At 44.3% G+C, this 22,157-nt stretch overlaps 1 protein-coding gene across 1 annotated transcript in view; it reads left to right on the top strand.

Moving 5' to 3' along the window:
• Positions 1-22,157, top strand: part of EMB2410 (embryo defective 2410) — a 67,018-nt gene that overhangs the window by 38,828 nt on the left and 6,033 nt on the right. Inside the window, exons 11-21 of the mRNA XM_086491921.1 lie at positions 2,278-2,475; positions 4,108-4,167; positions 4,244-4,366; positions 4,470-4,748; positions 4,878-4,943; positions 5,032-5,169; positions 5,251-6,087; positions 6,192-6,472; positions 6,564-6,838; positions 6,918-7,150; positions 9,392-9,580. Coding sequence (XP_086348047.1) covers positions 2,278-2,475; positions 4,108-4,167; positions 4,244-4,366; positions 4,470-4,748; positions 4,878-4,943; positions 5,032-5,169; positions 5,251-6,087; positions 6,192-6,472; positions 6,564-6,838; positions 6,918-7,150; positions 9,392-9,580 — 2,679 coding nt within the window. The remainder of the gene's footprint in view (positions 1-2,277; positions 2,476-4,107; positions 4,168-4,243; positions 4,367-4,469; positions 4,749-4,877; positions 4,944-5,031; positions 5,170-5,250; positions 6,088-6,191; positions 6,473-6,563; positions 6,839-6,917; positions 7,151-9,391; positions 9,581-22,157) is intronic.

Consider the following 22,157-nt stretch of genomic DNA (forward strand, 5'->3'; position numbering starts at 1 on the left):
TCTAGGGGGTCGGCTTTATCGTTCAGCTTTCTCATGCTTGATCGCCGTATGCCAAGGAGGCACTAAACGTACGTGTGCACCCACACTAGCGGCGGGCGCGGTAGCTGGGCGAGTGGGAGAATGTTGGGCGGTATGGCAAGGGAGAGGGAGCGATAGAGTGCAGACGAGAGAGAGAAAGAGGGGGAAGAAGGGCAGGGGGTAGTATCAAAAAGTAGAGGGAATAAAATGATATATTAACGCCTTCGAAAGGCCAAATTGACCTATGAAATCAAATGATATATTAACGTCTTCGAAAGGCCAAATTGGCCTATGAGACGAAGCGATATATATAGCATAGCGAATCTGATACCATTTCAAAATAAAAAATAAAAAAATTTACTTCCTACGCGTAGAAGAAGGGGGGGGGACATCCTACGCTTAAGAGGGAGGGGGGGGGCACTTGGCGGGGCTGCAGGCGAAACGAGGGGGGGCGGGCTTGCAGAGGCAGCGCAAGGGTAGATAGAGCGGGAGCGGGAGGGCAGCGAGCAAGAGTAGGCGCGAGCAGGGAGAGAGAGAGAGAGAGAGAGAGAGAGAGAGAGAGAGAGAGAGAGAGAGAGAGAGAGAGAGAGAGAGAGAGAGAGATGAAAATGAAATGTTATATTAACGTCTTCAAAAGGCCAAAGTGACCTATGAGACCAAATAGTTACAATGTGGTGGATTTGATACAAAGTCAAAGTAACAAAATGACAAAACAAATATACTATGTAATCCTAGATTGGTAGGTGTGAGCGGGGCAAAGCAGCTAGCTGTGGTAGCTAAATCACAAGAGATCCAGCATCGATCGTTGGCGGATGTCTTCAATCTCCTCCATGGTCAATAGTCTGACCGGGCGTCGTGCATGTTGGGCCAAAGTGATTCGAATCCTCTGATGCAGCCTCGGTCGGTGCTGTGTAGTCCTCCGCAGTCGTGGGCGTCTGGATCTCCCCAGCTCGGTCACCTGATCGATCAGTGTGCCTCTGGTGTGAGGCGACGAGCTCTGCTGTGGTAGTGGCTCCTCCGGGTGTCCAATGTCTGCTCTAAAGAAGTTTGAAGAGAGAGAGAGAGAGAGAGAGAGAGAGAGAGAGAGAGAGAGAGAGAGAGATGAATGAAATGTTATATTAACGTCTTCAGAAGGCCAGAATGACCTATGAGACCAGAAAGTTACAATGTGGTGGATCTGATACAAAGTCAGAGTAACAAAAATGACAGAATAAAATGCTATGGAATCTGAAACAGCGAGGTGTGTGTGTGTGTGTGTGTGTGTGTGTGTGTGTGAGAAATGAAATGAAATGAAATGTTATATTACCGTCTTCAAAAGGCCATAGTGACCTATGAGACCAGAAAGTTACAAGGTGGTGGATCTGATACAAAGTCAGAGTAACGAAAATAACCTAACAACAATACAAAACAAAGATATATACTATGGGGTCCTAGGCTGGTCGATGTGAGCTAAGCAAAAGACTAAGCAAAATTTGGGCGGTTTATTACAAAAAATCTAGCATCGGTCGTTGGCGAATCTCATCAATTTCCTCCATGGTTAGTAGTCTGACCGGGCGTCGTGCATGCCTGGCCAGCGTGCTCCGAATCTTTTGAGGTAGCCTCCGTCGGTGCTGTGTAGTCCTTCGCAGTCGTGGGCGCCTGGATTTCCCCAGTTCAATCGCTCGGTCGATCAATGTGCCGCTGGTGTGAGACAAGGGGGAGCTCTGCTGTGGGAGTGGCTCTTGCGGCTGTCCTGTGTCTGCTCTGAAGAGTCTGTGATCCGTCTTTGAGACTGGCTAGCCCTGCCATTCATCAGGCTCTCTCTGTGTCTGCGCAGCTCGAGCAAGAACAAACCTAGGCATCTCTGATCTTCGTATCCCATTACTCTTGCGAGTGGTCCAAAACCCTCTCTGAACAGTCAATGGAAGCGGCCTCGTATCTCGTAGTAGACAGGGCAGCGGCATGTATAATGCAGCTCTGTCTCCGGTTCCATGTCACACAAGGGGCATGTCCTGGCCTCTGCTGGTACTCCGCTGTATCTCCCAGTTTCAATCCGCAGCTGGTGGATTGAAAGAAAGAGAGAGAGAGAGAGAGAGAGAGAGAGAGAGAGAGAGAGAGAGAGAGAGAGAGAGAGAGAATTTAGCTGCCTGGTTGTGATTTTTTTCTGCCCAAAGAGGACATTACAGCTTGCTTACATCGTACTCTTGCAACATTGTAATCTTTCTTTTGCGATATTATATTTTGAAAAACATGGTCATAGTACACATGCTTTGTTTTTAGCTCAATGCGGTTGGAAGGGCAGATGAGCATTTGACAGTTAACTTTTCAAAGGATCTTGACTTTGAGAACCTTGAGCAAAGGGTGCCACTTGCGAATTTGTCAGCTGAGCCGGCTAAACAATCATTTTCTTTTCTCTTGGAAAGAGGCCCACTTCGTATGTACATGGATTACAAACCAGGTCAATCTGCAAAACTTGAGGTCAGCATCGTCTCATTTTCATTCACTTTTCTGAAATAGTTGAGTTCCACATTTACTAACAGAAATAACTCTTAGCATTGCATTGGTGATGTTACTTCTTGATCTTAATGGAAATTTCTTGTTCTTTATTGATGAGAATTATTCTCTTCCTTCTTGTTTGGATACTGATAATGCTATTGATTATTCAGTAGTACCTAGCCCATATTACAGACATTGGTTTGATAAAAGCTTCATTGCAAGATTGAACAACATTTGAGATAACATATGCATCTTACAAAGTTTGTCAATTATTTGTTTCTTTAAAAGGTTTAAGTTTTCTTTTTGGATAGTATTTTCCATGTGTTCTATATCTAACTTATTCAGAGGTTGCTCTTGTTTATGTCCATGTCTATAGTCGTCTGGTGCTAGAGAGTAAGTATGAGATTTCTCTTAGTTGCTTCCATGGAGAACTAGTTCCATAAGGTTGTGCTTTTGGGTTGGATAAGGTTTTGACGGCTTGCTAAATTATGATATCAGACTGCTATATCAATCCTCCTCTGTAGGTGCCATTTCAGTTTGAGAGAATCAAGTTGCTTTTGGACATTCTACAAAATGTTTTATTCTTGGTGCATATGCAACAAGCTCCTTTCTAGGCTCCAAAATATATTAGGTACATAAATGGATTCAAAGTGTGAAATCTGAAGATTGTCCGTTCTTAGTGGTGCGCATACCTAATCTACTACCTTACTGTTGTATCCGTATATAGAGATTTGTTTCCATGTATGTTCTTGTGTGTGGGACGGGATGTTTGTTTTGAGCATGTTTTTGTATAGTCCTATACTGCTATTGGGCACTGATGGCATTTATTGGGATGCCATCAACAGTTTTGCAATATTTTCCAGATGAGTCCATAACTTGCGTTTTCCTTCTTAGGTGTACTTGGGATTTTTTTGTTTTTATCTGGACATATTTGTATCAGTGCTGGCTCTGCATGTGTTGAGCTTGCTAGCGGAATGATAATCATTTAAGTAAAATGCAGGCTATCTGACACTTATGCCGGATAAGCTGCAGCTAGCCTTAAATAAAACTTTCTGCAGTGATGCTTGGATCTTTATGTCTTGGGTTCTGGGGATGTCATCAGCACTATTGCATTATTTCTTTGCACTTTCCTTCATAAGTGTAGTTGGACTTTTCTTAATTTTATCTAGGTATATTTGTATCGGTGCTGGCTCTGCATGTGCAACCTTACTGGTGGAATGATAATTGTCTAAGGAAAACGGAGGCTATCTTTCAATTACAATCCATGAGCTGCAGCTAGCCTTATTGGTTTCCTGCAGTGATGCGTGGACATTGGGGATGTCAGCAACACTTTTGCATGATGTTTTGGATGATGCGATGATTTTATAACTAGCACTCTCCTTCATAGGTGTTCTTGTTTTAATTTAGGTATATTTGTATTGGTGTTGGTTCTGCATGTGTCAAACTTGCTGGTGAAATGATAATCATCTAAGGGAAATGCAAGCTATCTTTCACTTACATCTGATGAGCTGCAGCTATCCTTATTGGTTTCCTGCAGTGATGCTTGGGCATCAAAGTCTTGGGTTCTGGTTGTGAGCAAGTAGTTTTCCGGTAAAAAATTTGATTCCTTTTCAGGTACGGAACCTGCAGCTAGATGAACTGGAACTTGCTTCTTTACGTGGCACCATTCAAAAGGTAGAAGCGATTCGAAATGTGAAGCAACGGAACAACAATTCTTTCTTGTTCTAATTGTATGCTTGTGCCTCTGTAGGCAGACACACAGTTAAACTTCCAGAAAAGAAAGGGCCATGGCATTTTATCTGTCCGCCGCCCTCGATTTAGTGGTGTTCAGGGCGAGTCTCTTGATTTGTCCTGTCGATGGTCTGGGGATGTGGTGTGTTTCCTTTCATATTCAATGTCTATGGCGCAAGCCTCAGTCTATGCTACTTTAAAGTACATCAAACTTTGTAGTACTGAATGGTCCATTGTATGCCCAGATCACCTTAGAACAATCTGTGCTAGAACAAGCATCCAGTCGGTATGAGCTTCAGGGTGAGTATGTGCTGCCAGGACCACGAGACCATTTTTTTGCAGAGAAAGATAGAGGAGATGGATCGTCAAAAACTGCTATGGCTGGGCAGTTAGGAAGCTTCATGACATCATTGGGTCGTTGGCGGCTGCAACTTGAAGTGCCAGGAGCAGAAGTCACAGATATGCTTCCTGTAGCTCGCCTGCTTTCTAGAAGTAGTGATCCGGCAGTTGTGTCAAGGTCTAAGGTTTGTAGGTCAATTGCATTGTGATAATGCTGATGCGTCGAGGACAGTTGTCAAAGGACTTTTAGCTTATTGAGGTCATGATGTGTGTGTGTGTGCACCACAACATGGCCATGTCTTGACTTCTGGCAGGAACTTTTCATGCAAGCAATGCAGCATGCTGGATTTTCTACAGAAAACATGAAGCAACAGCTTGAGGTATCTAAGCTCTAGGAAAAGAAGACTATTACAATCTTTCTTTTGAAGACGGACACAACTAAACTGCAAGTTTGTGGCTAATTGATAGAGTTTACGACATAACAAGGAAGTGCCTACATTGGAGGAGGGCGCTCAAGAATCAATTCCTCTACCCGGGCTTGCAGAGTTAAAAGGACATTGGCATGGAACATTTGATGCTAGTGGTGGAGGGAATGGCGATACTAGTGTGAGCATCAAATCTCTGAATGAGAAACTTGTGTAGCAGTTTTTCTCTTGTACAAATGCAAACTTATGGTTAATGTAACAGGCTGACTTTGACTTCCATGGAGAGGAATGGGAGTGGGGATCATACAAAATTCAAAGAGTTTCTTCTGCTGGAAGCTTTAACAACAATGATGGTCTTCATCTAGACAAAATATTTATACAAAAGGACACTGCCACTTTACATGCAGATGGAACCTTGTTAGGTCCAAAGTCGAACCTGCACTTTGCAGTCCTAAATTTTCCAATCGGTTTGGTACCACCTTTGCTCCATGCTGTCCAGTCATCAACAATGCAACCAGTTCCATACCAAACAGCAAGAGCACCAATATCATCAATTCGAGGAATATTGTACATGGAAGGGGATTTGAGAGGCCCGTTAGCTAAACCACAGTGTGATGTGCAAGTTCGACTTTTAGATGGTGTGATTGGAGGGGTTGACTTGGGATGTGCAGAGGTTGTAGCATCCATAACATCAGCAAACCGATTGAATTTCAATGCGAAGTTCGAGCCAGTGGTGCGCAGTGGACATGTTCGTTTAAGGGGGAGCCTTCCACTAGAGGCCACTGATTTCGATGCACCACAGGATGATGAAGCACAGGAGGAAGTCAGGAATTTGAAAAGATCTCGAGGATGGAACAGAAATAAGAGTAAAGCAATTGAAGAAAATGACACTGAAGAGAAGAAGATTGTTCGGGATAGATTAGGAGATGATGGCTGGGAAGTTCACCTGGCAGAGTCTTTGAAGGAGCTTGATTGGGATTTCTCAGATAAAGGAGCTGTTCAAATGGATGCAACTGTGAAAGATGGAGGTATGATGCTGATCACAGCACTTTCACCTCATCTGCATTGGCTGCAAGGCAATGCAGACTTGACCTTACAGGTGGGTTTTCCTATGTATGTGAACCTTAGTTTCATTAAAAGGTTTACCATTTGAAAGAAACTAGATTAGTGTGCAGATTTAAACTGAATGATCCTATTTATCAGGTGAGAGGAACAGTTGATCAACCAACTGTTGATGGTGTAGCATCTTTTCATAGAGTATCCATTTCTTCTCCTGTTCTTCCTCGTCCCCTATCAAATTTTGGAGGGACCATTCGTGTTGTCAACAATCAATTACGTGTGGAGGGCCTTGAAGGGAGAGTAGGAAGGAAAGGCAGGCTGTATGTCAAAGGGAAGCTTCCTCTCCGAGCAAGTGAGCCTTCATTTGGGAACAATGTTGAGCTTCGAACCGACTATCTGGAGGTGCGTGCGAAGAATATGTTCAGGTATGAGATCCTCCCATAGTGTTGTCAATTGAATTGTTACCTGTCTGTGTAAGATCTGTAGAAGACAATGATTTGCACATATTTTGAGCAGTGGTCAGGTAGATAGTCAGATGAGGTTCACTGGGAGTATTCTTGAACCAGAAGTTTCGGGCATGATCAAACTTAGCCATGGAGAAGCTTATCTTCCACAGGAGAAGGGAGTAACTACAGCTGCTTCAACCTTGGCCTCTAGCTTGACAGGGATGGCAGCCGGTGGGAAAATGAACCGTTTTCCTCAGAGTGATGTTGGTGGAAATTTGGTCCGATTTCCACAAAATGACGTTGGGTCACTGCCTGACCATCTTCGAGACACACAGGCCATTAATGGTAAGATCAAATTCTCCATTTATCTTTCCTGTTGTCATATCTGCATTCCTGATGGAGAAAGTTTGGTTGTGGTGTTCAGGTAATGAGGACAAGACAGAAGAGAAAAAGGAACAAATGAAGTCCCTCGTTGCTGTTGGCCTGAAAAATTTAAAGCTTGTCCTTGGTCCCGAACTACGCGTTGTCTATCCATTAATTCTAAATTTTGCAGTTAGTGGGGAGCTGGAGCTTAATGGCTTGGCAGATCCACAATGGATCAAGCCAAAGGGCACTCTAACCTTTGAAAATGGTGATGTCAATCTTGTCGCTACGCAGGTAAATTGAAAGTTTAGTGTCACTCCTTTCCCCTGTAACCTGTCCCATGTGTCGCTATCAACTTGTAGCCTCTTTGCCATTCATTGCTGTCTATGCTCCTTCCTTATGGTTTGGGCACGGTAAAATCTAAACCACAGAGACCCACAGGCATGCACATGTATGGGGGGTGTGCACTTGGGCATATACACCTTTGCATGTTACACCTACACACTTATACTCACATACAGGTAAAAACACACGCTTGAAGTAAATTTTAGCATGGTATTTTCCTATTATGGACCCACATACACACCTTTGCATGTTACACCTACACACTTATACTCACATGCAGGTAAAAGCACACGCTTGAAGTACATTTTAGCATGTTATTTTCCTATTATGGACCCACATGCAGTAGTAACTGTAGATTAGGATTTTTTTTCAACAAGAAATGGTCGCATAAAAAAAAGGCAGTAGTACCTGTAGATTATGATTATTTTAAACAAGGAATGGTTATCTTTGAGAAAAAAAGTCGCACTGAACTCTAGCGTTGAAGATCTTCTATCTCCAGTTTGAGCACCATGTCTTGGAGAGGTTAGCACACTTCCACTCAGATCCTGGTAGGATCCTTCAGGTGCTCCTTACCTCCTCCTCGTTGATGGTAACCATCCTACATCCATAGTTGCTAGCGAAGCATGATATATGCATGAAGGCCCCTTCCAAAAACTGTGTCACAAGGCAAGAGTATCACCGAAAGCATGAAGCCAGATGGAGGAAACCAAGCCCTAAATCTTTGTGGCAAGATGACAGTTAATGAAGTGATGCCACCTGTCCTTGGTTGAAGTGGTGCAAAAGCAACACATGCTAGATGATAGATGTTGCTTGGCGTAGACTTGCCTGCTGCCCCCTCCCGCCATTGTTTGCCAAAGAAGCAATATGTCAGTCAACCAAGCATCTGATTTTCTACGCATCTTTGCTTTGTTGGCTTTATTAGCACGCCAATGCATACAACCAATCAATGCGAAGTATACACAGTGGGTTGAGGAGTGTGATATGCACTTTTTACCTTGGGCTTTCCAATCATCCTTGGGTGGTTCAAAACTACCAGCACATGGGAGAGTGGAAAGGCAATGTTCTGATGCCCAAAGAGAAAGGCTTTGCAGAAAGGCTCCTCTTCATACCTGGTTAAAACATCCCAGAGCTCCTTGCCACAACCATGTTGATCATATCCTGCAATGAACACGTTCCAGGTGCTGACATGAGGATGCCTATCAATAACTTATCGTGATTTCATATGACACCACATTAGCATACACTCTCACCAATGTTCTCTCGGAAAGCAATCAAGAACTTTATGTGCTTTTGTAAGGGCACCACAATTGACATACGTTTCAAGCAAACCATTGCCAAGCACATCATGTTTCTCCAACAGCCCTTGACTAGCAATCTCATCGCGAATTCTCCACCCATATGAAGGTGTCTTCCATATGGCCACAAGCCTTCAAGGTGCAAGCATATGTGATTGCATTGGCATTTGGTTAAAATAGCCCAAAGCTTCCTTGCCACAGCCATGGTAGGCATATCCGCAATGAATGCGTTTCAAGAGACAACATCCCGGAGAGGATGCCCATCAAGAACGTTTCATAATTCGTGAGGACCACATGCGGTTCCCCGTTCCGCGTTCCGGGTAACTATGATTTGAGATCGAGAACGGAGCGTGGGAATAGTGCCCCAGGCTCGGTTCATGTGCTTGTAAAAGAATTGTCTACGAAAACAAAGATACTCATAAAAGGGAAAGAGAGAGGGGGTGGGGTGGCGGGGCTTCTGATCCCCATTCTGTGTCGATCTTCTTATTCTCTCTTCTCCCTTTATTCTTGGTCTGGTTTAGTTATTTACGTCTATTGATATTCGCGTGCGCTCTTGTTTCTGACAGTACTCATGCCTTGTATGCCATCCACACATCCATTCACTCTCTCTAACGGTGATACATCATAGCGAAGGCTCTTTTTGTTTATTAGATCTTACTGATTCATAGGTTAGTTCTCTTTTGTCTCTATGAGAAGTTAATTAAGCGCGCGTGCACGTGCGTATTGAACTTCTCATAATAAGAGAATAGTTGTCCTGCTACAGTTAATATGATTTAGGAAAAAAAATGACGCATAATTTTTATCTATGGTTTGCATTTATGGATTATATTATACCCTCTTGTAATATGTTGTACTCGTATAGTTTCTTCTTACAAACTTTGGTTACACATTTCAGGTGCGGCTAAACAGGGACCATCCTAATCGTGCCAGATTTGAACCTGAGCAAGGTCTAGATCCTACTTTGGATTTGGCTCTTGTTGGTGCGGATTGGCAATTAAAAGTTCAGGGACGTGCTCGTAATTGGCAAGACAACCTTGTTATTACATCAAGATCGGGTGAACCTGATGATTTTACTCGGACAGAGGTTTGATCCATTTTATTTTTCAGTTTGTTATTGTTTTGCCTTCCTGTTTCTTATTTGTTGATTTTTCAACGATGCTTTTAGAATTGTAAGTCCCTGTTAACAGTAATTCACAAGAAGTATTTTCATGCTCCGCCAAATTGCTTCCTATATACTAACCCCCCCAAAGAATAGTTTGATATTTCCAAATAAAGGTTCTACCATTTTTCTGCTGGTGTAATTATGGCAGTTTTCACCAAACCTACTTTTTTCCTTCTATGCTTATGACTGAGGAACATTCTTACTGCATGAAGTCTATAAAACTGTTTACAACATAGAAAATAGACTCTGCTAAGAGTTTTGACTTTCTTTAATGTTTTTTTGTGTGAGGCTTCATGATGGCTGAGTCTGCCCTGCCTCATATATTGATATCTACCTTTACATCCACTATTGGATGCCAATGACATTTATGGCAATGTCAGATCATTTCCTCTAGGCTGACGCTGATGATCAAATTGTCTTGTGGGTAGCATCAGAAGTTTGTGCCAACAAATTTGTCCTATGAACTTTGATTTTTCCACATGGAGTTGGTTCCTTTTGTTTGAAGCAACGGTGGCACATGAACTCCAAAAATGCTCCTAGGGAGAGTCGCTAATTGCCTGGCTAAGGATGTGGATGGCCACATTTTGAAGTTCCGGCTCATCCGAATCAGGTTCTGGGTATGCCACACTCGGCTTGCACAATACACTACCATCCTCTTGTAATCTGGGAGATAACCTCTCACTGTGTCTCTGGGCCAGATCCAGTGGCAGTTCCCTGCTAAATCGGTCTCCTGTTTTGCATTCGGAAACTTAGAATCCTGCAGGTAGGCTGATCCATGCAAGAGTGCAAGTAAGAGCTGTACAGTCCTTATCTTGCACAATGGCCTGTGCGTTTATCATATATTTTTTGTGTCGAGATAAACTTTTTGAGCTGCTCGACCATGTAGTCCATTCCGTCATAGACCTTGCCAGTGTAAGGCTCTATCACCTGTACTAAGCGGACCGTTGGATAGATCATAACTGTTAGTCCCTTGCCGGATCCATCTTGCACACATGACATGACGCAAGCCAACTCACACCTAGACACACGTAGTGAGCGGACATCAGGCTCACCTCCTGGCCATAGAGCCAATACGGGCTCACCCCTGAGCCCGGGAGCTTGCAGTCAAGTGGGCTAGCCTCTACCACAAGGGCCGGTGTCCCATACCACCCAGCACCCGTACGGTGTATGGGTAGAGCTGCCAAGGGCCAAGAGTCCAAGTGTGGTGATCACACAAGATGTCTCACAAATGAGACTCAAGTCCTCTTTATAGGACTTCATAACCAAAGGGCCATGTTCACACGGGCCGGACATAACTGTAGGCGCTCATCCTGATGTCTAGGGACGTAACACTTCCCCCCTTATTTTTAATTGCTTCCTCAGCAATACTCTCGGTTATAAAACCGGGGAAACAATTTCTAAACGATCTAGCTGACTCTCAAGTGGCTTGGGATTCAGGACGACGCTTCCATTTGATCAAATATTCAGGATACAAAGTTTTGCGAGACTTGCGGACCCTCTGATCGAGAACCCATTCGGGTTCAAGTGGAACATAACGGGTGGTATCTTGCAAGTTCGGGACTTGCACAAAAGGAATCACTAAATCATCCAGCCCTAGCCATTCCTTTAGATGGCTTACATGGAACACGGGATGTACAGTAATGCCTTGAGGCATGTCCAAACCCCACTTATCTTCTTTGTGATCTGAAACAGACCACAATAACGAGAAGATAATTTCGAGCATGAACCGGTTCGGATTGTTTCGGAATCCTTCGGCACTCTAAGATACACCCACATGCCCTCTTCTTCTTAAGAGTTGGTCTCTTCTTCAAAAAGTCGTCCTTCGCTTCCATGGAGGGAAAACGAAGGATGTGCGCCCTTTCTTTCGAGGTTTCCCCATTGCTTCCGTTTTTCTTATTGCGTACTCTCCAAGCTCTCGTGTGCATCGGCTCATTGACTGTCACAAGACGGGCACCACGTGCCAATAGAAAAGAACAGACTGAACAGACTTTTAGCACTTCAATAACAACTCTTCAATAACAATTGAAGACTGAGAGAGAGAGGCGGAATTCCACCCCAGAGAGTATTGGCCCCAAACCTTGGCGCCCCTTTCTGTATTTCTTTATATTACTGCTGATTCGCAAAGTACAACAGCCGGGGAGCACCTCTTCTGCAATCTGCACGTTGAATAGTGCCAGAGAGGGCCCCCAAGACTCATATTTAAAGGCCCAAAGCCTAAAAGCATCAAATATGAAAAGCTGACCCCAAAAAATAACTTACCTAAAATTTCGGGATTTTCCTAAAAATCCGCCGCGAATTCCGAAACGTTCGTACAGGTGCCACATCATCATATTTTGATGTGCAAAGTCTTTTTGAGTGTGTTCTGCTCTATTTTTAATGCCTTTATGTCACTTGGGCCCCATTGGACGGGGTCCCGTAAATTGGTGGGAACTCTTCTTTAAAAATAGGCCACTCGTCAAGACTTTGTAAGTCTGTAAAACTTCTTCTTCTTGTTCTGTTGCTTCTTCGTAGGGTTTTGGCTTCTCCCCTTCTTGAAAGAGAGTAATCGTTCGCGATTACAACATATCTGCAAAACAACTCAAGTTAGCTGTATTTTTTTTTTTCCCAAGGGTCATTCCGAGGGACATTCAGTTTGCTCTTGTTGTTAAGGAGTTAGCTTCTCCTTTCGGCTGTTTTGATCAAGGAGTTAGCTTCTCCTTTCGTCCAGATCGGAACTCTTGATATTCCGGCGTAGTAAAATTAGCCATCACATCCAGACCGTACTGATCTTCCACGGGTGTCTTGATGCACCAAAATTACATACCCAGGCAATCTCATCCAATCAGGAATATTCAGTAGTTGGCACATCACAATGAACACAAATGCTCACATATGCATGTTACAGGACACTCCTCCTGCATAGCCTAAAAAGGTCCGGGCCGGGAGATATAGAGGCCTTTTACAACCAAATGCCCCCTAGACCGCAGCCTGCGTCGTTTGGAGGTGCTGAGAGTAACCATTGCTTAGACTTCTTAATACTCCTCCCGCATAACCATCCAGGTGCGGGCCGGCAGTTACAACAACAATACTCCCCCCGTAAATAACCACAAGGGTCCGGGCCATTAGTAACAAAAAAACAGCACTTTTCAATCATTCAATACTCCCTCCGCAAATAACCACAAGGGTCCGGGCCATGAGTATGAACAAGCATTCTCAAACATAATTTTTCACTACTCCACCCGGGAGTAAAATCATCAATCACTGAAACCAACATCAAACCAGACTCAAACAATTTAAATCGGCACCAAAATAAGTTCAAAACAGATACCATCCATTTCAAACAAATTCCAAACAGGATCACTAAACAAGATCAAACAGAACTCAAACTTATAAAGCAATCTCGACATCAATCGAGCCCGAAAGTCGATTGACTTTCCATCCTGAAATCTGCACCAAAAAAATTAGGGTTAGGTTCATTCCATAGGGTCGTAGCCGAGCACAACATGGTCCATCAGCTCTTGGACAAACATTGTTTCTTTGGCGCCGATGATAGTCCCAAGATAGCAATTGCACTGGACCTTCAAGGTCGTTTGATCATGAAGAGACATCTACTGAGAGATGTCGTGAAATTTCAAGATATAATCTGCTACGGTTTCCATGGCAAGCATTTCAGGATACCCCACTCTGTGGGAAGTTGCACTCCGAAGGAAGATGTCAGAAACCATATAACTTCGAGCAAATATTTTCTTGAAAGCTGGCCAAGTACTTGGGAGTATACTGCTTGGTAGCTATCAACATTTGCATGGCCCTGCCTTTGAGAAAAACAGTGACTCGAAACAAATCTTGGATCCTTCTTTTGCAAGTGATCTTAATTGCTTATGCCCTGTAAGACATGAGCGGTTTGCTCTGTCTGCTCTTTCGTAGGACCGGTATGCTTTTAGAAAAGCACACGCCTGATGCTCTGATACCACTGTCACAAGACGGGCACCACGTGCCAATAGAAAAGAACAGACTGAACAGACTTTTAGCACTTCAATAACAACTGTTCAATAACAACTGAACTGACAGAGTGAGAGACGACACGCGACACGGAGTGGCGGAATTCCACCCTAGAGAGTATTGGCCCCAAACCTTGGCGCCCCTTTCGGTGTTTCTTTATATTACTGCTGATTCGCAAAGTACAACAGCTGGGGAGCACCTCCTCTGCAATCTGCGTGCTGAAGAGTGCCAGAGAGGGCCCCCAAGGCTCATATTTAAAGGCCCAAAGCCTAAAAGCATCAAATATGAAAAGTTGACCCCAAAAAATCACTTTCCTAAAATTTTGGGATTTTCCTAAAAATCCGCCGCGAATTCTGGAGCGTCCGTACAGGTGCCACATCATCATATTTTGATGTCCAAAGTCTTTTGAGTGTGTTCTGCTTTATTTTTAATGCCTTTATGTCACTTGGGCCCCATCGGACGGGGTCCCGTAAGCTGGTGGGAACTCTTCTTTAAAAATAGGCCACTCGTCAAGACTTTGTAAGTCTGTAAAACTTCTTCTTCTTCTGCTGCTTCTTTGTAGGGTTTTGGCTTCTCGGCCGGAATCTGCAGGTTGGCTCCGTTCTTCAGTGGCTTTGGCCTCATCAGCTTTTTGTTGAGTCTTTGTAATAACATCCACCCATTTCTTTGTGCTCCTCTTCCCCCTCTTTGATGGCCCGCACTTACTCTTTAATCGTGTGTTTGTGATCGCACCTTGGCAAGCTCCTTCTTGAGTAACGCAATCTCTTCATGTTGGGCCGTCACATTGTCCTCCAGTGTGGTTATGTTGCCTTCTTGGACCAATAACCGTTCTTCGAGTACCTTTATTTTGCCGAAGAGGTTGCGGTTGATCTTGTTAATGGTCTCGGTCATTTCTTCTTTGCATTTTTGAATGACATCCTCTACAGGGCCAGCTTTGTCAGTCTGCTTCTTCATGCCTGATAGCCGCCAAAAGCGAAGGGGGGGTAGGAGTTCCTATGTTGAAGAACCACACTATGTCCACATTATGTGTCACAAAGTGATGACGTGGCGGACAGCAGAAACCCTAATTTCTGCCAAAAACCCTAAAATTCCTGCAAACCCTAATTTCTGCCAAAAACCCTAATTTCCGGAAATCGCGGAGGCGGATTATTATTATTATTATTATTTTTTTTTTGTGGAAAATGATGAGCGACGCGAATTTTGCTTTTGCTTTTTTTTCTATAAAAAAAAAGAGAAAAGACTCTCTAAGAGAGAGAGAGAACTCATGCTTTTGATTTTAAAAGCTTTTGGGGCTCTGCTTTTGGGGCTCTGCTTTTGGGCATCCCTTGTAACCTTTAAATTAGTGGTGAGGGCCTCACTTCTCAGGGCATCTGGACGCAGAGTCTGAGAGTGAAACCCTAACCTCTCTCTTGTACTTTGATGATTGATTAATATAAAAAGAAATACCGAAAGGGGCGCCAGTCTTTGGGGCCAATATCTCTAGGCACGGAACTCCGCCGGGCCAGTGCAAATCTATTGTGATCTGTGAATTGTTTTGAAGTGGTTATTTGGTGCTGTCGCGGTTGATTCTTGACTTGGAGTGTCCAAGTTTGTTATAGTGGTATCAGAGCACGGCCGATTTCTCTTCTACGGGAAATCCGATCCCCGAATTTTTTTCCGCGGCACCTATGGCTTTAGGCAATGATCAGTCGACTCCCTCTGCATTTGGAGATGCGGGCTGGGATCACAACGAAGATTCAGGCAGAGAGTATGGCCCGCCTTGGCCTACTTAGGCGGAGCGGCGAGAGATAGAGCGTCGCCAGTTGATCAGCGATGCAACAATGATGATGCTCAATTTTGCCAAGGACCCGAAGATGGCAAAATATATGAACCAGACCTCTTTGGAAGAGGTACAGATGGAGTGGCAGAGAACCACAACACCACTCCCGGAACCCGCTCTCAAGAAACCTTCTGCCTCCAAGAAATATACGGAGAAGGAACTGGAGAACGTGGTTGATGCACGGATTGCTCAGCTTTTCGACGTGCAAAAGAAGGACAAAAAGCACGGCAAAAAGCAGAAGAAAGGCACTGACTTCCAGGGATATTTGGGTCGTCGGTTGACATTTGACAAGGCAAAGAAACGGAAGAAGCGTGTTCGATTTGAAGGAGTACTAAGTTCTTCTTCTTCTTCTTCTTCTTCTTCTTCTGATAGTTCTTCTAGCTCCTCCGATTAGAGCGAAGAAGACAGAAAAAAGCAAAAAGCGAAGCAAGACACAAAGCTTCGGAACGGGCAAGAAAAAGGCAAAGAAGGCTACATCTCGCCCAGAGACTGACAGTTCTACTGAGGACTCGTCTACAGACAGCTCAGATTCCGATGACGGAAAGTTTTATGCGAACAAGAAGAATTTTTTTTACAAAGCCAACTAGTATGACTTTCTCGAAGATAAAAGCAAGAAAGTCCGAGAGTTTAAGGAAGGTGGCGACTCGATCAAGTTTGATACTTTTGAGGATACTCAGATGCTTCGAAGGCTTTGTCTTTTATACAGTAGTTTGACATCGCTTTCGCGGGAGGATGCTATTCAGAGCACTCCAAGATTCGGAGAGCTGCCTCTTACTTTAAGGGGAATGCTCGTACTTGGTGGTCCACGCTTCTATTAAGCAAGACTGTGCCAGTTACATGGCTGAAATTCAAGAGGCTTTTTATTTCTTCTTGGTTGACTCAAGAGTTTGAGCGAGATATACGAGCTGCTTGGAACCATCTCCGGATGACCAAGAGCGATACAGTGAATTCTTATTGTGAAAGATTCTGGAGCTCTTTTCTACCCGCCTCTTCATTCAAGAAGATCTCGTTCAGAGAACAGATTGAGCGGTTTACCTTGGGTCTACCTACAGAGATCCGAAATCACTGCTTGGAACAGAAGTCAGCTTCTATTCAGGAGTTGATGAGTCATGCGAAGCGGGGCTTTGCCATTCACTCTTGCAGTCTGACCTACCCCACAGATGAGGCCATGACACAACGAGCCGAACAGACTTCTGGGAATGAAAGTAGAATGAAAAAGAGCAATCCAGAGAAAAAAAAAAGGATGCACGACCCAAGCTTACTCCTGAGGAGAGCGCTCGTTTCATCAGAGAGGGGAAGTGCTTTGGATGCGGGGAACATGGACATATTTCCGCAAAGTGCCCTGATAAGGCACAGAAAGAACAGAATGATAAAGACGACGACAGGTCTGAGAGTTCGAGAGCAGCTGAGGAATGTGGCAGAAAAGGCAGATAGAAAAGCAGAACTGGTACCACATGGCGTGGGACCTGCACCGAATCTAATGAATGAAAGTACAAACTTTGCTGCTTTCGGGGCAAAGCGAAGGATCAGGAAGCTCTTTTGAAGGAGCCAAGGCCAACTTCTTTTCACTTGGAATTGACGGCTCGATTTGGAACTACGCCCGACAGACTGACGCCACAGGCGGAGGTAGTTCGACTTGCACCCGGATGGGATGTTGCCATTACACCGAGCATTGGCAAACTTCGTTTGCAATGACAGGGGTGTTCAGGGCACGTGAGTGACGTTCTACTCGGGATCCCTTGGTACCACAAGAACTACGCCGTGGTTGACTACCGGGCCGAGAAAGCGACTTTGATAAATAAATGAAGGGCTTAGAGATTGTACTTGATGAACTTCAGTTTTCTTACTCATTCTTTTGGGAGAACTGAACGATGGATAAAGGTTGAATATGTTTTGACCTGAAGAAAAGAACGCCAATATTTTTTTTCTCCACGCTCATGCCGATTGCTTTTGAGAGGGCCTGAAGATCATACGATTGATCTGATATCTGGAAGCACGCCACCGAATCGGCCACCTTATCGTGTGAGCCGAGTACAGAATGAAAAGATTATGAACTCAGTGAAAGACCTCTTGGAAAAGGGTCTTGTCCAGCCTAGTACTTCACCGTATTGCTCTCCAGTGTTGTTGGTTTTGAAGAAAGACGGATCTTGGAGAATGTGCATCGATTATAGCACTCTCAACGAAATCACCATCAAGAACAGATTTCCGATTCCTAGGATCGATGATATACTCGACAGGTTACAGGGATCCTCGTGCTTTAGCAGGATTGACTTGAAGAGTGGATATCATCAGATCAGGATAGCGCCAGGAGATGTCTACAAGACAGCTTTTCGGACGACTTTTGGGTTATTTGAGTTTTTGGTGATGCCTTTTGGCTTAACCAATGCTCCTGCGACATTTAACCGGATGATGGACATGATTTTTCGAGAGTACAGGCTATTTGTTGGCACTTTCTTTGACGACATCATTGTTTTCTCCAAGAATGAGGCAGAACACAGAGATCATCTGCTTCAAGTCTTTCAGGCATTACGAGATCACACGTTAGTGATTAATGCAAAGAAAAGTGAATTTTTCCTACCAGAGATACACTTTTTGGGACACATTGTGTCAGCAGCAGGAGTGCAAATGGACCCGGCCAAGATAGAGACTATCCGTGATTGGCCCGATTTGAGGAATGTCCATGAAGCTAGAAGCTTCTTGGGACTGTGTTCGTACTACAGGCGGTTCATACGAAAGTTTGCAGAGGTTGCTTCCCCTTTGCATACCTTGACACAGAAAGGAGGACCTTTTTCGTGGCGACCCACAGAGGTGACTGCCTTTCAGACATTGAAAGAGAAATTCACCACAGGACCAGATTTGACTTTGCCGGACTTGCAGAAGTCATTTGAAGTATTTTGTGATGCTTGTGGTCGTAGTCCGGGTACGGTCTTGATGCAAGAAGGCCATGTCATAGCTTATGAGAGCCGCTTGTTCTCTAGGCCGGAGATGACAGCACAGATCTATGGGAAAGAGCTTTTGGCGGTTATCCACGCTCTTACTCAGTGGCGGCATTACCTACTCGGAGCGGATTTTACTGTCTTTACAGACCATCAGAGTTTGCGCTACTTCCTGTCACAGAAGCAGCTTTCGGAAAAGCAGATGCGGTGGGTGAACATCTTGTCACAGTTCCACTTCCAGATTGTCCATGTGCAGGGACAAAAGAATGTGGTGGCAGATGCTTTGTCTCGAAAACCGTTGGTTCTGGCTATTTCCGCGATACATCATAGGAGCTTCGAGGATATGGTCGATCAGTGTGCCACAGATACAGATTTTGCAGATATTTTCACACAGATACGGGATGGGGAGACAGTAGCTGGATACTCCCTTCAGGAAGGCTACTTGATGAAAAAGACTATGTTGTGCGTTACACAGCCGTTGAGGGAAAAGGTTATGACTGATTGCCACTGTCCACCTTTTACGGGTCACCGCGGCATTGCTACCACCATGAAAGGGGTAGAGAGAGATTTCTTTTGGCGGAGACTGAAGAAGGATGTGGAAGAGTTTGTGCGCAGTTGCTTGGTATGCCAGAAGGTCAAGTTTGACAGGCATAAGGCACAGGGATTGTTGCAGCCTTTACCCATACCCACCCGCCCCTGGGAAAATATTGAAATGGATTTCATTTTTGATCTCCCGAGAATACAGAATGATCACGATGATTTTCCGATTACATGGCACGTCTGAGACGATTGTCTCTGACAAAGACCCCAGATTTATGAGTTTGTTTTGGAAGGCAATTTGGGAGAACATTGGCACGCGGTTGCAGTTCTCGTCATCGTTCCACTTGCAGACTGACGGGCAATTTGAGATTGCCAATTCAGTGATTTTAGATTTATTGAAGTCTTGTATCTCGCATCAGAAGACTCAATGGGAAAAGAACTTACCTTTGGTGGAATTTGCCTACAATAACACGATACACTCTTCGACGGGGAAGACGCCATGAGAGATTGTTGAAACTGCTGCGAAGGTTCCATCCTTCCTGAGCACGAAAGATTAGAAATTTGAAGCGGATGAATATTCGCGAGACTTCGATTCTGCTTTTGCCAAGGTTCGCGAGACTTTGCAGGAGTCTCAAGAACGACAGAAAAAGGCAGCGGATCGCCATCGTCGCGACTGGAAACTGAAGGAGGATGATTGGGTGCTCTTACTTTTGAGAAGGCACGCCTAAGAAAGAAAAAGGGAAAGGAGAGGCTTTTTTTTCCAATGCTTAGTATGTGATACTACGGACCTTTCCAGATCAGTGACAAGATAAATGATGTCTCCTTCCGATTGAAACTGCCAGATACTTGGAGGATTCACAATGCATTGCATGTGAGTCTCTTGAAACCTGTTCAGGGTGATGTGCCTGATGAGCAACCCAAAGTGGAAGAAAACGAGGAGATCCTTGTTCCTGAACAGATTTTGGCACATAATGATACGAAGAAAGGTAAAGTCCGAAGGCGGGTTCTTGGTTAAGTTCAAGAACTTTCCTGCATTTGATGCGAAGTGGATGGAGGAGGAGGACCTAGCAGATACTCCTCGGATTGTGAAACTTTACCTCGATGTTTTGGTTTAGCATAGTCTACTCCAAACGGAACCCAGAAACTCAGCTTGGCCGAAGATCTGGTGCAGTGGGATGCACAAGAGGGGAGTTACTCCACTCCTTTGTCAACAGATGCCTCGATTTTGATACTAAAGTCACTGATGTCTCTTTGAGCTTCAGGGATACTGAGAGCTGACAGTATTTTGCTGGATGACTTTATGAAATGGAATTCCTGATTATGATACTGATTTGTTCTTGACTTCTTGTGAGTGCAGGAACTGATAGCCGAAATGACTGCAGCATTTTGGTCTGATTGATCTCGAATAGACATGGTTGCAATAGGGGTTAGTCAATCGGACATCGATGAGGTCCCGATTGGACCTAGATGTGATTGCTAGCTACATTGCCGATAAATCATGGTCTAAGATCCGAATGAATGTTGAATGTCATGTGATGTCCTGTGATGTCTGGTGATGTCCTGTGATGTCGTGTGATGTGACTGTCGATTTTGTACATGTGCTAGATGTGCGTTCCTAGTACGTAGGTACTAACAGTCAGTGTCTGCTAAGACGGTTTATGGCTTTTGTCAGTTTTGCAGGCGTAATCGCGGTCGATTACAATGCTTTCAAGAGGGGGGTATGTCACAAAGTGATGACGTGGCGGACAGCAGAAACCCTAATTTTTGCCAAAAACCCTAAAATTCCTGCAAACCCTAATTTTTGCCAAAAACCCTAATTTCCGGAAATCGCGGAGGCGGATTATTATTATTATTATTTTTATTTTTTTTTGGAAAATGATGAGCGACGCGAATTTTGCTTTTGCTTTTTTTTCTATAAAAAAAAAGAGAAAAGACTCTCTAAGAGAGAGAGAGAACTGATGCTTTTGATTTTAAAAGCTTTTGGGGCTCTGCTTTTGGGCATCCCTTGTAACCTTTAAATTAGTGGTGAGGGCCTCACTTCTCAGGGCATCTGGACGCAGAGTCTGAGAGTGAAACCCTAACCTCTCTCTTGTACTTTGATGATTGATTAATATAAAAAGAAATACCGAAAGGGGCGCCAGTCTTTGGGGCCAATATCTCTAGGCACGGAACTCCGCCGGGCCAGTGCAAATCTATTGTGATCTGTGAATTGTTTTGAAGTGGTTATTTGGTGCTGTCGCGGTTGATTCTTGACTTGGAGTGTCCAAGTTTGTTACATTATGCATACATATCTTCTCCGCATCATGCATACATGTGTATTTGTATTCTCCAAATCAAGCCTACATTTCTCTGATTTTCTGATTTTTTAAATTTCCAAATTTCCTGATTTCTGTTTAGTGTCTGACTAAGTTTTAAAATTTTCTGATTTCTGCTTACTGTTTGGTCTGTTCGGGTAGTGGCTGGGAACCTGTGTGAGCAGTGGTGGGACATGCAGAACAAGGGCGAACAGGGGCGGGAGGTGGGCCTGCACGACTTGCAGAGCCAGTGCGAGCAGGGGGCGGGAGGTGGACGTGTGCGCGACCTGTGAGAGAGAGAGAGAGAAGAAGAAGAAGAAGAAGAAGAAGAAGAAGAAGAAGAGAGTTTTTAACGTCGTAGAAAACTATCCAAAGAGACCTTAAAGATCTATCCGACAATGAGAGTTGGAACTCTAAGACCTGTTATAAGAGAGAAATGAAATGAAATGAAATGTTATATTAACCTCTTCAAAAGGCCATAGTGACCTATGAGACCCGAAAGTTACAAAGTGGTGGATCTGATACAAAGTCAGAGTAACAAAATAACCTAACAACAGTACAGAACAAAGATATGTACTATGGGGTCCTAAGTTGGTCGATGCGAGCCAAACAAAAAACTAAGCAAAAAATGGGCGGCTTGTTGGGATAGCTGAATCATAAGAGATCTAGCATTGGTCGTTGGCGAATCTCATCAATTTCCTCCATGGTTAGTAGTCTGACCGGGCGTCATACATGCCTGGCCAGCGTGCACTGAATTTTCTGTCGAAGCCTCCGTCGATGTTGTGTAGTTCTTCGCAGTTGCGGGCGCCTGGATTTCCCCAGTTCAATTGCTCGGTCAATCAGTGTGCCTCTGGTGTGAGACGAGGGGGAGCTCTGCTGTGGGAGTGGCTCTTGCGGTTGTCCTGTGTCTGCTCTGAAGAAGTCTGTGATCC

This window comes from Adiantum capillus-veneris, chromosome 2 (assembly GCF_014529385.1).
Source record: "Adiantum capillus-veneris isolate H3 chromosome 2, ASM1452938v2, whole genome shotgun sequence".
NCBI lineage: Eukaryota > Viridiplantae > Streptophyta > Polypodiopsida > Polypodiales > Pteridaceae > Adiantum > Adiantum capillus-veneris.